The following is a 14,755-nucleotide window of genomic DNA, read 5'->3' on the forward strand; positions in this document are numbered from 1 at the left end:
TGTCTTTACCTGGTCGGTATTGGAGGGAAAATGAATATGCTGAGAGGAAAATGGACCATCTCAGCATCCTGGGAGACATAATTTGGGGAGTCTGTTTATCTGTGGTAAACAGTCCCAGCAGGGGTTTGTGGTCTGTCAGTATTGTAAAGTTCCTGCCATACAGGTAGTCGTGGAACTTTTTAACTCCTGCCACTATGGCTAAAGCTTCCCGGTCAATTTGAGCATAGTTCCGCTCTGCCTTGGTTAGTGTGCGGGAGTAGTAAGCAATGGGTCTTTGCATTCCCTGGGTGTCTAAATGGCTGATTACTGCCCCAACGCCATAAGGCGAAGCATCGCACGCCAGGTAGATTGGTCTATTTTCTATAAAGTGGGTTACAGTTGAGCTACTGGAAAGGATATCTTTTAAGGTCTGGAAACTCACTTTGTGCTTGTCTTGCCAATGCCAAGGGGTCTTCTTATCTAAAAGCCTGTGCAGTGGTTCTGCAATGGCAGCCTTATGTGGCACAAAAGTGTGATAAAAATTTACCAAGCCTAGGAAGGCCTGTAGCTCAGCCTTGTTCCTTGGTTCAGGAGCCCCTTTTATTGCTTTAATTTTTTCAGGGGTAGGGTGGACTCCGCTTTTGTCAATCCTGAACCCCAAAAAATCAGTGGATTTAACCCCTATGCTACATTTTTCCTTTTTTAATTTTAATCCAGCCTTTCTAAATCTACCCAGTACCTGTTCCAGCCGCTCTACTAACATTCCTTCATCTTTTCCAGCTATTAGGACATCATCAAAGTAAGGGCATACTCCAGGTATGCCCTTTAAGGTTCTCTCCATCACTTCTTGGAAGATGCCTGGAGCAGCTGCAATCCCAAATTGCAGTCTGTGGACTCGGAACGCCCCCTTGTGGGTAACAATTGTTTGCGCCTCTGCAGCCTCTTTGGAAACAGTCAACTGTAAGTACGCATGCGCCAAGTCGAGCTTGGCGAAGATGGCGGCGTCCTGGATCGTGGCGAGGACCTGCTTCACCGTCGGGACCGGGTAAGCATGCTTTTTCATTCCAATGTTGAGGGTCGCTTTATAGTCGGCGCAGATCCTCACATCCCCATTGGGTTTGAGGGGTGTGACGATCGGCGTCTCCCATAAACCGCCCTCAACGGGTTCTAAAACTCCGAGGCCTACAAGCCGGTCGAGCTCGGCCTCGATTTTTTCTTTTAAGGCAAAAGGTACCCTCCGGGCCTTTAGCCTGATTGGATTTACTGAGGGGTCTAGGTTAAAATTAATGGGGGGCCCTTTGTACTTGCCTAGAGATCCATCGAATACGTCTGCAAATTCTTTGCAGACGGATTCGAGGGTCTTATTTCTAATCACAGAATTTATTCCCCCTATCCAAATTCCCAGGGCAGGAAACCAATTAAGCCCTATTAAGCTAGTCCTATTCCCCTCCGTAACTACCACATCTAAGACCCCCTTAAATCCCTTAAAATTAACTCTAAGGCTGGTCTTTCCCTTTACGATTATTGGACTTTTTTGGAAGTCCATTAATTGAATATTTGTTGGGCTAAGTGGAATTCTTTTTCCACTTAGTTGTTCAATTTTTTCCAGGGTTTCAGTGGAAATTATCGACACTGAAGCCCCAGAGTCGATTTCCATTCTGCAAGGAACCCCTTGCAGAAGGACTGTGATTTTTAATTTTCCGTCCGGAAAATTGTGCCCCCTTCCCTGCCTTTTCCGATTGACTCGGGCCACCTCCCCTGGGTTTGAAAATTTCGCCCGGGATCTAGGGGTCTCCTTGCCACTGGCATTGGGGGTTACCTTACCCTCTGGCCACACATCGACTTCATTCAGACGGGAGTCCCGGACGCGGTTTCTGCAGATGGCCTGGATGTGGCCGGTCTTGCCACAAGCCCTGCACTTGGCGGTGCGGAATCGGCAGGAAGCGCGGGGATGGTTGCCGCCACAGCTGCCGCATCGGTTCTGGGTGTCGTTGTCGCGCGGTCTGGTTGCGGTGTCCCGCCACGGTCGTTGTGCCCCGGTCGGTGGTCTCTGCGGTGTTGCGGGTTGTTGCCGGCGGCCGGGTTCGGGCCCTTCGCTTCTAAGTTGTCTGGGTGCCATCTTCCCAAATCGCCTGGAGACTTCGGCGATCTCTTCCTCCCACTGCTGATCCACCTCCCCGCAGTCCACATAGCCCTCTTGGTTAATTTCAGGTGCTGTCGCCATGCTACTGCGGGGGGGGTCGCGATACCCGGTAGACTCATACGTTAGGAGTTCGTCGAGCACTTCCTGTAAATCGCCAGTAGGTTTGGCGATTATTCTGTTTTGTAATTGTTCATCGCGTAAGCCTAGCACAACTCTGTCCCTAATCCTGATTTCTAAATTATCGTATTTGCAACGAACTGCGGCTTCCCTAACGGCAGCGACGAATTTCTGTATGGACTCCCCCGGTCTCTGATTTCTCTTCTCGAAGATGCGCCGCCAAAAAAAGTTCGGACCTTCGGGGAGTAAAGTGCACCTTTAGTTTTGCAAGGAGGTCGGCATAGGGCACGCTGGAGACTGGTTGTGGCTGGCACAGCCCGACAGCGACTCTGTAGACCGGTGTGCCGCAAATTGTCAAAAGTGCCGCCGCTTTTTTTCGGTCGTCGGTGATTCCGTTCACTAACAGGAATCCTTCGACCTGACCAATATATTCTTCCCAATCTTCGGGGAAGTTAGGGTCAAATTCCTTCAATGACCCGATTTGCGCCATTCGGAGAATTTTTTTTTTTCCTATTCTGCCGCGGCCGCTCGGTTGACTGTGACTCGCTCAGACTTTGCCGCCTTCACGACAATTCTTCCTAATCTCTGGTCTTCTGTCAATCCCACCTTCGTCGCCAGTTGTTTGGTTCGAATTGACGAGGACTCAGAGTGGTTAACACTGAACGAGTTTATTGAATACACAAAGTCAACTGTCAAATGTCAAATGTTGCAACCCTTTTATAGAGAAAGCGTTTGAACTGTAACCAATACAAACTGTCTGTTTTCCCGCTCCTTGGTTGTGGCGTCCAATGATTGCACCTTATTTTCCCGCTTTAAACCTTGCAAAGCTGCACAGTGTTTGCAATATCTTTTATGGCTTATTGCTAACTATTTACATACACAACAGGAACTAATCAAGGAGAGAAGCAACCTGGAATTAAGGAGACTTCCTAACAGTGAGGACAATTAACCAGTGGAACAGCTTGCCTTCAGATGTTGTGGGCACTCCATCACTGGAGGTTTTTAAGAAGAGACTGGATAGCCCCCTGTCTGAAATGGTATAGGGCAGACATGTCAAACAGAAGGCCCGGGGGCCGGATCCGGCCCGTGAAGTGGTTTCATGCGGCCCGCGAACCCATCCTGGAAACAGTGAGGGAACGGCCCCCACTGCCTTGGCCCTGGCCCAGAGACCCTCCTCCTGCCAGAGACCCTCAGATCTGTCCCACTCCTGCCCAGGCCCCCATAGGCACCCTTGATGCCAATGATGTAGAGCTGCCATGCCCACCCAGTAGGCCATACGCACTCTAGCCATGCCCACCCAGTAGGCCATGCCCACCCAGTAGGCCACGCCCACCCAGGCCACACCCACACGGCCCCTTGAGGGCAACCGCAATGCTGATGCGTCCCTCAATGAAATTGAGTTTGACACCCCTGATCTAGATGGACCCAACGGTACTTAAACTCCAACTAGAAGAGAATAATTATTACGTTGTCGTTATTATCACCACTGGCCAACTAGCCAAATATCCAACAGAAGCTATGAAAACAACTGTTTCAGAGTTCCAGGCAGGGAATTTGGAAATCTGAGTAGCAGAATAACAAAGATGGAATGGATCTTAGAGGTCTTCTAGTCCAACCTCCTTCTCAAGCAGTAGACCCTTCCAGACAAATAGCTATCCAATCTCTCTTAAAAACCTCCAGTGATGGAGTGCTCACAACTTCTGAAGGGAGGACATTCCACTTTCACATTCTATCCATGAGCTGCCAGAGTTACCACTGCAGAAAATGGCTGATTCATGCTTCATGCTAGACTATAGCATAGAGCAGTGATGGCGAACCTATGGCATGCGTGCAACAGGTGGCATGCAGAGCCCTCTCTGTGGGCACGCGCACCGTCACCCCAGTCCTAGGCCATCAGCTGGGTTTTATAAAACCTTTTCGCTTTAGGCCTCCACCGCCGTGTGCAAAAAAAAAAGGTTCAATCAATGAATTTCAACTTCTCGCAGGAAAAAAAAGTCCTCGCAAAGTTGGAATTGATTGATTAAACTTTTTAGTCCCATCCAGTCTGCCATTACCACTGCAGCCACGCCCACCCAATTGGCCACATCCACCCAATGGGTCATGCCCACTCGGCACCCGACGATACATAAATGGGTTTTAGGTTGCAGTTTGGGCACTCGCTCTCTAAAAGGTTCGCCATCACTGGCATAGTATTTCTTGTTAATCTGACCTGACCCATGATGGTTTATCAAGATGTATGACCCCAGACATTACGCCTTAACGAAACATGAGTTTAAAAAAAAAACACCCTGGTTTTACATTAAGTGTGAAGCTATGCTATTTTAAAATTTTTCTTTGCCACTGATTTCACAGATGAAATCTGTTTTACATGTCATAAACATTTACAGCCAAAGTAACAGGGGTGGGATTCAGCCAGTTCGCACCACTTTGGCAGAACCGGCAGCTAATTTTTTTGCTGCCCAGGCCCAGAATGGACTTCTGGAAGTGGCATCCACACAGAGAACCGGTTGTTCACCTATTTGAATCCCACCACTGCAAAGTAGCATTTCTCAAATTTGGAAGGGAAATTGAATATTCTTGTTTTTTAGTATTTAATCCCAAACCTGTACATAAACAATGTCAGCTGACTAATATCAGTTTCTTACTGTTCTTCTAGCCACAATGTTGTTCAGTTTTTAAGATCTGCTAATGTTCTCTCCGAGCTTCTCTGATGCTCAGGTTGGAAAACTAAAGTTTTGGGGACAATAGTACAAGATTGCTAACTGGACAGGAAGATATTTGAAAAAAAAAAAGAAATATTGCAAGTTCTTTTTCATGGCTTACGTCAGTGGGTGAATCTACGGCAGCATACATAATGTCCATCCAGCCTTTAAATGTTGCCTGGAAAAAATAAATGGAGATATTATTAAGCCAAATTATTAAAGTTTTCTATGCTCTTTCTCCTTGATTTGTCTAATAGGCCTTATTGTGTTCTCACAATGTTCTGGATCAAACACGTTGTATTGCGAATTTAATTCCTTGTTGAGACACTTATTGGTCTGTTTAAGCGAATTTAGTCACATTTAATGGCCCTTTCCAGACAGTGAACTCATAAAGCACCTGGTTCATCTGAAATACCTTTATTTTGCATGTAGAAGGTGGTTACAGCAGAAAAGGTGTGGTCAGGTGAATCTGGCCGGAGCTTTAAGGTCAAAAGACAGTAACAGGATTACTGTCCGCATGGCTTGTGTTCAGATGTTACAATGGAGGATGGAACACAAGGGAGCAAGGAGAAGGAGGAAGTCCAACCCAGAAGGGGTGGATCCTAGTACAGCATCATGAGCAGGATAGGAAATACATCATAAAGGGGGAAGGCACTGGCAGACCCAATTAGCATATTGGTAATTTCCCAAGAACAGCCACATGGTGGCAGCACACACAATCATTACAACCTTTCCCCAGTCTGCTATTACAGGACCTCTTCTGTACTTAAAATAAAATTCATTTGCTTCTTTTTCTTCAGAAATATATAAAATCCTTATTAGGTGCAGATGATAAGTATTCAGCTTTCTTGGATAAAACATAGAAATAAAAAATAATGGAGCTACATTTCCCACATCTTACTGTACTTTTTATTTTTATTATTCCCATAGCTTATTTATTATGCTGTCACTTTAAACATCTAATTGTCTTGTCTTATTCACTTCAAATATTACAGTTGGGCTAGAGGATTTGAATTTGAAATGAAAGATCACATAAAATTAAGAAGGGAAGACAGAATTCACTTCCCTTGAACCATCTGCCTCTTTTGATGTCTAAAACATCAAGAAAATAGAGACATAGATTTAGTTCTCCCATCCCACCTGGCTGATAGGAGGAATAATTAAAACAGAATCAAGCTTTGCCTGATATGTGAAAGAAAAGAAAAAACAGATGACCAATTTTTGCTTAAGGCAGCAAGACTCAACTCCTTTTTTATTAGATAAAGTTGTCTATATTTTTACTGCTAAAGTTAGGAGAATTAATTATGACTATTGCTAATTTTATTTATAATATACCTACAAGATTCATTTCTCTGTTTTATGAAATACTGGGTTTAGATAACTATAAAACCCATCATGCTGCTACTAACCATAATCAACCTACTGTTCTGCTCTGCAGTGTGAACACAAAGGATTACATTTGGACTTTGTGTGTAGCACAAAGATATTTTGTCTTTTTTGTTTTTTTCCCAGCACAGGTTTTTTAAGCTCTTTTCTTTCTAAGCAAATTTCCCCACAAATCAACTTTCAACAAGTAAAGGTAAAGGTAAAGGTTGTCCCGCACATGCATGCTAGTCGTTTCTAACTCTAGGGGCCGGTGCTCATCTCCGTTTCAAAGCTAAAGAGCCAGCGCTTGTCCAAGGACGTCTCCGTGGTCATGTGGCCAGCATGACTAGACACCAAAGGCGCACGGAACGCTGTTACCTTCCCACCGGAGTGGTCCCTATTTTTCTACTTGCATTTTTACGTGCTTTCGAACTGCCAGGTTGGCAGAAGCTGGGACGAGTAACAGACGCTCACTCTGTTACGCGGCACTCGGGATTCGACCCGCCAAACTGCCGACCATCTGATCGACAAAGCTCAGCGTCCCAACCCAACCCACCGCGTCCCTTAACTTTCAACAAGCTGCTATTAATAACCTATTCTGGCTGTACATGTGCACCTTATAAAAGATATTTAATATCCATTTTATTAAACATACCACTTGAAGGAGAGCCAGGTACCCATTCCCAACATGATCAAAGTTGATAGGGTTATTAATGCAACTATTCTTAGTTTCCAATTTCCAGCATGACAATTTCCCTCCAAACAGTTGTACTCCCAAAATATTAAACGGGAGCCAGAGCACAATGCAGACAAGAAGCACATTTCCAATGGAAGGGATGGCACCGGCAAGGGCATTCACAACAACCTTAAAGAAAGAAAGAAAAAATGGAGGTACACAATCAATTCCCATTGCAAGAATAAATACTACAGGTAGTCGTTGAATTACGACCAGATTGAGCCCAGAATTTATGTTGCCAAGTGAGAAATTTGTAAAATGAGTTTTGCCCCGTTTGATGACTTTTCTTGCCGCGTTTGTTACGTGGGTCACTGCGGTTGTTAAATTAGCAACACCGTTGTTAAGTGAATCTGGCTTTCCCCATTGACTTTGTTTGTCAGAAGGTCGCAAAAGAGGGATCACATGATCCTGAGAAAACTGCAATTATCATATAAATATGAGTCAGTTGCCAAGCCTCTGAATTTTGATCATGTGACCATGGGGATGCTTCAACGACTATAGGTGTGAAAAACGGTCACTTTTTTCAGTGCTGTTACAATTACGAATGGCCACCCTGGTCCATCCCAAACTGTACCTGCCAGTGCATTTTAGACCAGCTGAAGCTGCTAAGTGTTTTCCTTCATTAAAAAATCAGAGAAAAGCAGATGAACTAAAAAAAAAACATACTGTAGAATTCATGAGATAAAAATTGTAAATCATGTCAGACAGAGGCAGGTGCTATTATATATCCAGAGGACAATTTCCCCTCCCCAAACACACCGGGCAGTATTTTGAATAATAAATTCTCAATCCAAAAGTGATGTAATGCTAGGTAAAGCAGCATTATTCAAATATACGGCTGAACTTGACTAAGGTAGCAGCAAATATTTTTCATTTTTATCTTCCTTAGACTCTTCAGCGTTCACCAGTATTCCTGCAATACTCAAAACGGAATGAGAAGGATCCATGGCTGAAACGATGTGTCAGTCCTATTCCTCGGAAATAAAACAAAATATAGTTCCAAAAGACAGGCACACCATATTTGAACCATAATCTCTGGAAAAGGGAGGAAGGGAGGGACGGAGGGAGGGAGGGAGGGAGGGAGGGAGGGAGGAAGGAAGGAAGGAAGGAAGGAAGATTAAATACCTTTATTCCTTTAAATCTAGAAAGTGCTCGGAGAGGTCTCAGGGCCCTCAATGTTCTTAGAGATTTTGTGGAGATATTACTATCACACTGTCTCGTCTTTGATGTACCTCTTGACATAGGCAAAGAAACCTGTGAAAAACAAGAAAAGTACAATTCAGCCACAAAAGACCTTTACTGTCAAGAAAAAACATGTTAAGTAGCTAAGCAAACATCAATTGTATACCTGTTATAAAAGCCCTGACCTACAGTTCCTTCTCCCCCATCCCTGTTTAGTTATTCTCTCCATCTATTGCCTTCACTAGCTTAGAATCATAGAACATCAGACTTGGAAGGGACCTTTGTTGTTGTTAGCTGCGAAGTCGTGTCCGACCCATCGCGACCCTATGGACAACGTTCCTCCTCCAGGCCCTCCTGTCCTCTACCATCTTCTGGAGTCCATTTAAGCTCACGCCTACTGCTTCAGTGACTCCATCCAGCCACCTCATTGTATGTTGTCCCCTTCTTCTCTTGCCCTCAACCTTTACCAGCATTAGGCTCTTCTCCAGTGAGTCCTTCCTTCTCATTAGGTGGCCAAAGTATTTGAGTTTTAGCTTCAGGATCTGGCCTTCTAAAGAGCAGTCAGGGTTGATCTCTTCTAGGACTGACCGGTTTGATCACCTTGCAGTCCAAGGGACTCGCAGGAGTCTTCTCCAGCACCAGAGTTCAAAGGCCTCAATTCTTTGGCGCTCAGCCTTTCTTATGGTCCAACTTTCACTGCCATACATTGCAACTGGGAAGACCATAGCCTTGACTATATGCTCAAGCAGGAGATCCTATACCAGGAGTCTTCAAACTTGGCCTTTTTATGAGTTGTGGACTTCAACTGCCAGAATTCCCCAGCCAGGCATGCTCTATCTCAGGGGTCTTCAAACCTGGCCCTTTTATGACTCGTGGACTTCAACTCCCAAAATTCCCCAGCCAGCGTGCCTGGCTGAGGAATTCTGGGAGTTGAAGTCCACGAGTCATAAAAGGGCCAGGTTTGAAGACCCCTGTCCTATACCATTTCAGACAAACGGTGATCTAGTCATTTTTCAAACGCCTCCAGTGATAAAGTGCCACTTTCTTTGGCTATCATCTCAGAGGTAAATATCAGAATGTAAACGGATGACATATCAAGATTTATTGATATTTGGAAAAGAAGGATTCAAGATAAAGGCAAGAGAACAATTAGTAAGTGAAGGGTTTGTTTGCGACTGGTTTAATTATTATAGAATTTTTGAAAGATTTAAATATGATTCTAAAAAGTTTTGTTTTCTCAGGAATTAAATCTGAACTGGACGTTAATTTATGTTGCGGAGATGACCACTTGATTTCTAAAGTATATAAAATGTTACTCAAGATGAACCTAATGATGAATATGTTAAAGGGTGTATGGTAAAATGGGCAAAAATATTTTCATATAATGTAATGCTAGATAAATGGAAGAATGTGTGGACAAATGGACTAAAATTTACATTAAATTACAGTTTGAAAGAAAACTTCTATATATATTCGAATTTCTTTTTGCTTCTTGCGACTTGAGCCTGCTTAATGCTCCTAGGCTGGGGCTGCAAGGCAAAAGTGATTATAATAGGTAGAACTGCAATATAACAGTTAAAACCAAGGTGTACTAGACATGTCTGTCCGGAAAAAACTTTATACATACACACACATACACACACACATATGCCTTCAAAGGTTGTGGGTATATATGTATATATGTGTGTGTGAGTGTGTGGCTGGCTGATTGTTTTACTTGTTTTGTATTTTGTCTTTTATGATAAAATAATAAATATTTTTTTAAAAGCCTCCAGTGATGGAGCACCCACAACCTTTGAAGGCAAGCTGTTCCACTGGTTGATTGTTCTCACTATCAGGAAGTTTCTCCTTAATTGCAGGTTGCTTCTCTCTTTGATTAATTTCCATCCGTTGCTTCTTGTCCTGCCTTCAGGGACTTTGGAGAACAGCTTGACCTCCCCGCTTCTTTGTGGCAGCCCCTCAAATACTGGAACACTGCTGTCATGTCATCCCTAGCCATTATTTTTACTAGACTAGACATACCCAATTCATGCAGCCGTTCTTCATATGTTTTAGCCTCAAGGCCCCTAATCATCTTTCTCGCTCTTCTCTGCACTCTTTCTAGATGTCAATATCCTTTTTATATCGTAGTGACCAAAACTGGATGCAATATTCCAAGTCTGGTCTTACCAAAGCCTTATGTGATCTTGATTTTATCCTCCTATTAATTCAGGCTAGGACTATGTTGGCTTTTTTGGTTGTTGCCACACACTGCTGGCTCACACATAAGTGATTGTCCACTAGGACTTCAAGATCCCTCTCATAGTTACTTTTATTGAGCCAAGTTTCACCTAATCTGTACTTGTACATTAGTTTTTGTTGCGTAAGTGTAAAATCTTACATTTCTCTACAATGAACTTCATTTTATTAGGTATAGGAAATGTTAGTGGTTTTTAATAAGTATCTCTTCATACTACTTTGCCTATTTGCACATTGCAGCAGTTCACATAAACAAATAAATGCATGGTACTTACACATACAATAAAGAAATCAAGAATACACCAGCCATCAGTAAAATATTTTCTAAAGCCATAGGCCACCCATTTGAGAAGCATCTCCAAGAAAAATATACAGAAAAAGAATACATCGGCATACTCAAGAATGCTTTTTATGGTCTTCCTTCTATCAAGGTAAATGTCTTCAAACATCTGGAATCATAAATCAGGTGTGATTTAGTCTATAATAAAATCAAATATTGTATCTGTAGATTCTCATATCCTGGCCATAAATTGTTGCAACTCCTTCCTTGGGAAGCCACTATAGTGCATTGCATGCCTAGACAGCTAGACACAAATAAATTTTTCCCCTTATGCCATCACTCTACTAAACACCTAATCCTTAAAGTATTGCCCTATGTCTAAGTATATTTACCCATGGAGGAGGCTGTATTACTATGATCTTTCTCAACTTTTCTATTACCTTCTCCTATTGGTATCCTATGATTGTATTACTTTGTCGTTTGTATGTACACTCAGAGCTTATGCATTGGAGACAAATTCCTTGTGTGTCCAATCACATTTGGCCAAATAAAGCTATTCTATTCTATTCTATTCTATTCTATTCTATTCTATTCTATTCTATTCTATTCTATTCTATTCTATTCTATTCTATTCTATTCTATTCTATTCTATTCTATTCTATCTTAGCTGATGAGGACAGTTCCAATCTGCTATGATAACAGAAGCGGCATGCAGCAGACTCTATCAGTTATGGAATTCTAACTGGTGGGATCCAGGAGAAGGGCTGTTGTGGCTCCTCCCCTCTGGAATATTGTGCCCCCCTGAGGTGAGATACACTCTCACCTTTTTGGCCTTCCGTAAGAGCCTCAAAACGTGACTCTGCTGACTGGCCAAGAGTCCCAATGAGTGTGCCATTCTGGAGAAGGATTTTGGACTTTTGGATTAAGAAGATCCCATCTCCACTTTGTAGTATTCTGGTTTTTTTTTTTTAAAAAAAAACTTATTTAATCCCTTTTAATAAAATATTTCTTCTTCTATGATTGGGGCCTTGATGAAGTGAGGAGGGCTTGTGTGGGTAAATGAATTTGTGGAAAATTCTATTCAGAACTATACAAAGATCAAGATCTCTCTAAACTAACAACACCCACGAAAGAGGAAATGCTGATATCCTAGTAGAGGAAATATCAAGTGCCATGAAATCAATGAAAAATGTCAAAGCTTCAGGAAATGATTGTTTTACAGTTGAAATGCTGAAAGCTAGTGGTCACAGTTTACACAAGATACTAACAAAACTATAGTCAAAATGCCTCAGAGAAGAAAAATTATCTGATGCATGGAAAAACGCTGAAGTGATTCTAATACACAAGAAAGGGGCCCAAGATGATTTAAAGAACTATGACCCAATAAGCCTTCTTTCAAGGTTTTCAACAAGATAACAGCAGAAAGAAAATTTAGAACATTGCATGATGCATAGCCAGAGGAACAGGAAGGGTTCAAAGTGGCTACAGCACAATGGATCACATCATGAGGTAAATGACACCAACAAGTTCTAGCTTGCATATTGAGATCAAATAAACAGTGAATACCAGGAAAAAAAATTACATCAAAATGAATTGAATAATAATAATTATAGATACTTTTTATTAATAATAAATATACTTTTAATTCTTAGATGATAGATGTAGAATTGTAGATGATAGATGATAGATGGATGATAGATGATAAATGAGAAAGAATGACAAAGAGAGATGCTACTGGGAATACAAAAGTATCTTTATTATTTAAAAGTATCTATATTATTAATAAGTGTCTTATTAACAGCAGAAGCTAAAGAAAAGCAGAGGTGATTCAAAATATAGTAAACTTACCAGAGCACCACTACTCAGTAATATCATGAATATAATAAAGGATTCAAACCAATTGTGTTTTATAATTTTGAAGCAGGTTTTTCTAAATTTCCACCAAGTGTTGCCTGGAAATACATCTGTATTCACTCTGCACCATGGAAACAATCTCATGAAGACTAAAATAAAACACATAGAAATCATTAGTTCCTAGAAAATTGATCAGAAGCCAATCTCCTCCTGGTCTCTTTTTTTGCAGTCATATGATTGCAATTCAGACATTTGCAACTGCCTCAAACTTATGATCAGTTGCAGCATCCTGCAGTCACATGATCACAATTTACAAATTATTTTCACCAATTTTTGGCAATAAACACCACTGAGGAAGCACCAGCTGTCTGCAAGGAGTATAAATCCTTCCCTTCCCCACCATCCAGTCAGAGCTGAAGAAGCTTCTTGGATGAGAAGTGAAATGTCTTCAAAGAAAAACAAGAAAATCCAGGTGCCTCCTAAAAAAACCACCTTTGGGACAACCACGTCATGATGACATTGAGGAGGCAGGATTCACTTAACAACTGTTTCATTTGTTTAACAGCCATGCAATTCACTTAATGATTGCTGTAAAAATGTGGCAAAACCAGGTGCAACTTGGCATACCACCACAACAACTTACAAAGGAAATTCCAGTTACAACTGTGATTGTAACTTGAGGACTTCCTGCACCAACACCAACTGATAAGTAGTCAAGCGAAGAGAACAGTATACAGGTAGTCCTCGATTTAAAACCACAATAGAACTCAAAATTTCCATCGCTGAGACGGTTGTTAAGTGAGTTTTGCTCCATTTTATAACTTTTCTTAGCACAGTTGTCAAGTGAATCAATGAGGTTAGTAACAGGGTTGTTAAATGAATCTTGACTTTGTTTGTCAAAAGACCACAAAAAGTGATGACGTGACCCCAGGACACTGCAACTGTCATAAATAGGAACCGGTTGCCAAGCATATGAATTTTGACCACATGACCATGGGGATGCTGCAGTGGTCATAAGTGCGAAAAATGGTTATAAGCCACTTTTTTTCAGTGCCGTTGTGACTTTGAACAGTCACAAAATGAACTGTTGTAAGTCAAGGACTACCTGTATACGTTTATCTTCCAGAATGCTCCAAGCCCCCTCCATTAGAATTGAAGACAATTATTTTTTACACCTACCATGCTGACTTCCTGAACTAAAATAGGTGGTCTGGTTTCAGACAAATGGTCCCCCTGGCAATCCAGACTCTCAAAAGTGTCTCATACAGAAACACATATAAAGTAACGAGGTAGAATTTGAAAGGAACAAGATGGCTCAGTGGTTAAAACTGCTGAGCTTGTCCGCTGGAGAGCAGACAGCCTGGGTTCAAGACTGAGCTCTTGATCCAGCCCCAGCTCCTACCCAGTTAGCAATGTGAAAGCAGGCAAATGCGAGTATCGTATTTTCCGGCGTATAAGACGACTGGGCGTATAAGACGACCCCCTACATTTCCTGTTAAATTATAGGGTTTGGGCTATACTCGCCGTATAAGACTACCCCTCTTCCAACGCACCAAATAAAAATTAAAAAACATCAGATTTGATTTTAATATGGTAATTTTAATTCAAATGCTTATGACATGCAGGTATTTAGTAGGAAAACTGTCACTTATAAACATAAGGCTGTTTGTTATCAAACATGTAAACATAAAACAGTGCAAGTGGATTAAACTTTTCCTAATTCACTCTAAAGCTTTCCCTGCGCAGACCAAATGGGAGATCCGCTCCAGGTTTTCCAGCCAGCCCGCCCAGTTCCTGAGTCAAATGTGTCCTTAGAGCTAAGCAGCTGCTCTGGCTGCTGCATTCCCCACCTGCCTTTCAAGTTGGGATAGACTGAAGCTGCTCAACTTTAGAAGGAAAGACGCCCAGACCCCAGCCTGTAAAAAATCACAGAATGCAGCTTCTTCTCCAATTGGTCCCGCTTTCCCTGCACAGACCAAATGGGAGATCCGCTCCAGGTTTTCCAGCCAGCCCTGTCTCTAAAGTTTCAGCACCCAGCGTATAAGACGACCCCTGACTTTTGAGAAGATTTTCATGGGTTAAAAAGTCATCTTATACGCCAGAAAATACATTAGATAAATAGGTACCACTTTGATGGGAAGGTAATTCTCTCAGCATAG

At 42.2% G+C, this 14,755-nt stretch overlaps 1 protein-coding gene across 1 annotated transcript in view; it reads right to left on the bottom strand.

Moving 5' to 3' along the window:
• The window catches only part of LOC310650224 (sodium channel protein type 5 subunit alpha-like), a gene marked incomplete at both ends in the record, with an annotated part of 84,522 nt that overhangs the window by 15,302 nt on the left and 54,465 nt on the right, over positions 1 to 14,755 (bottom strand). The window contains 5 exon segments of the mRNA XM_083379057.1: positions 5,063 to 5,119; positions 6,962 to 7,171; positions 8,168 to 8,296; positions 10,738 to 10,911; positions 12,591 to 12,745. Coding sequence (XP_083235183.1) covers positions 5,063 to 5,119; positions 6,962 to 7,171; positions 8,168 to 8,296; positions 10,738 to 10,911; positions 12,591 to 12,745 — 725 coding nt within the window.

Source organism: Vipera ursinii (genome assembly GCF_947247035.1).
Source record: "Vipera ursinii genome assembly, chromosome: Z".
Lineage (NCBI taxonomy): Eukaryota > Metazoa > Chordata > Lepidosauria > Squamata > Viperidae > Vipera > Vipera ursinii.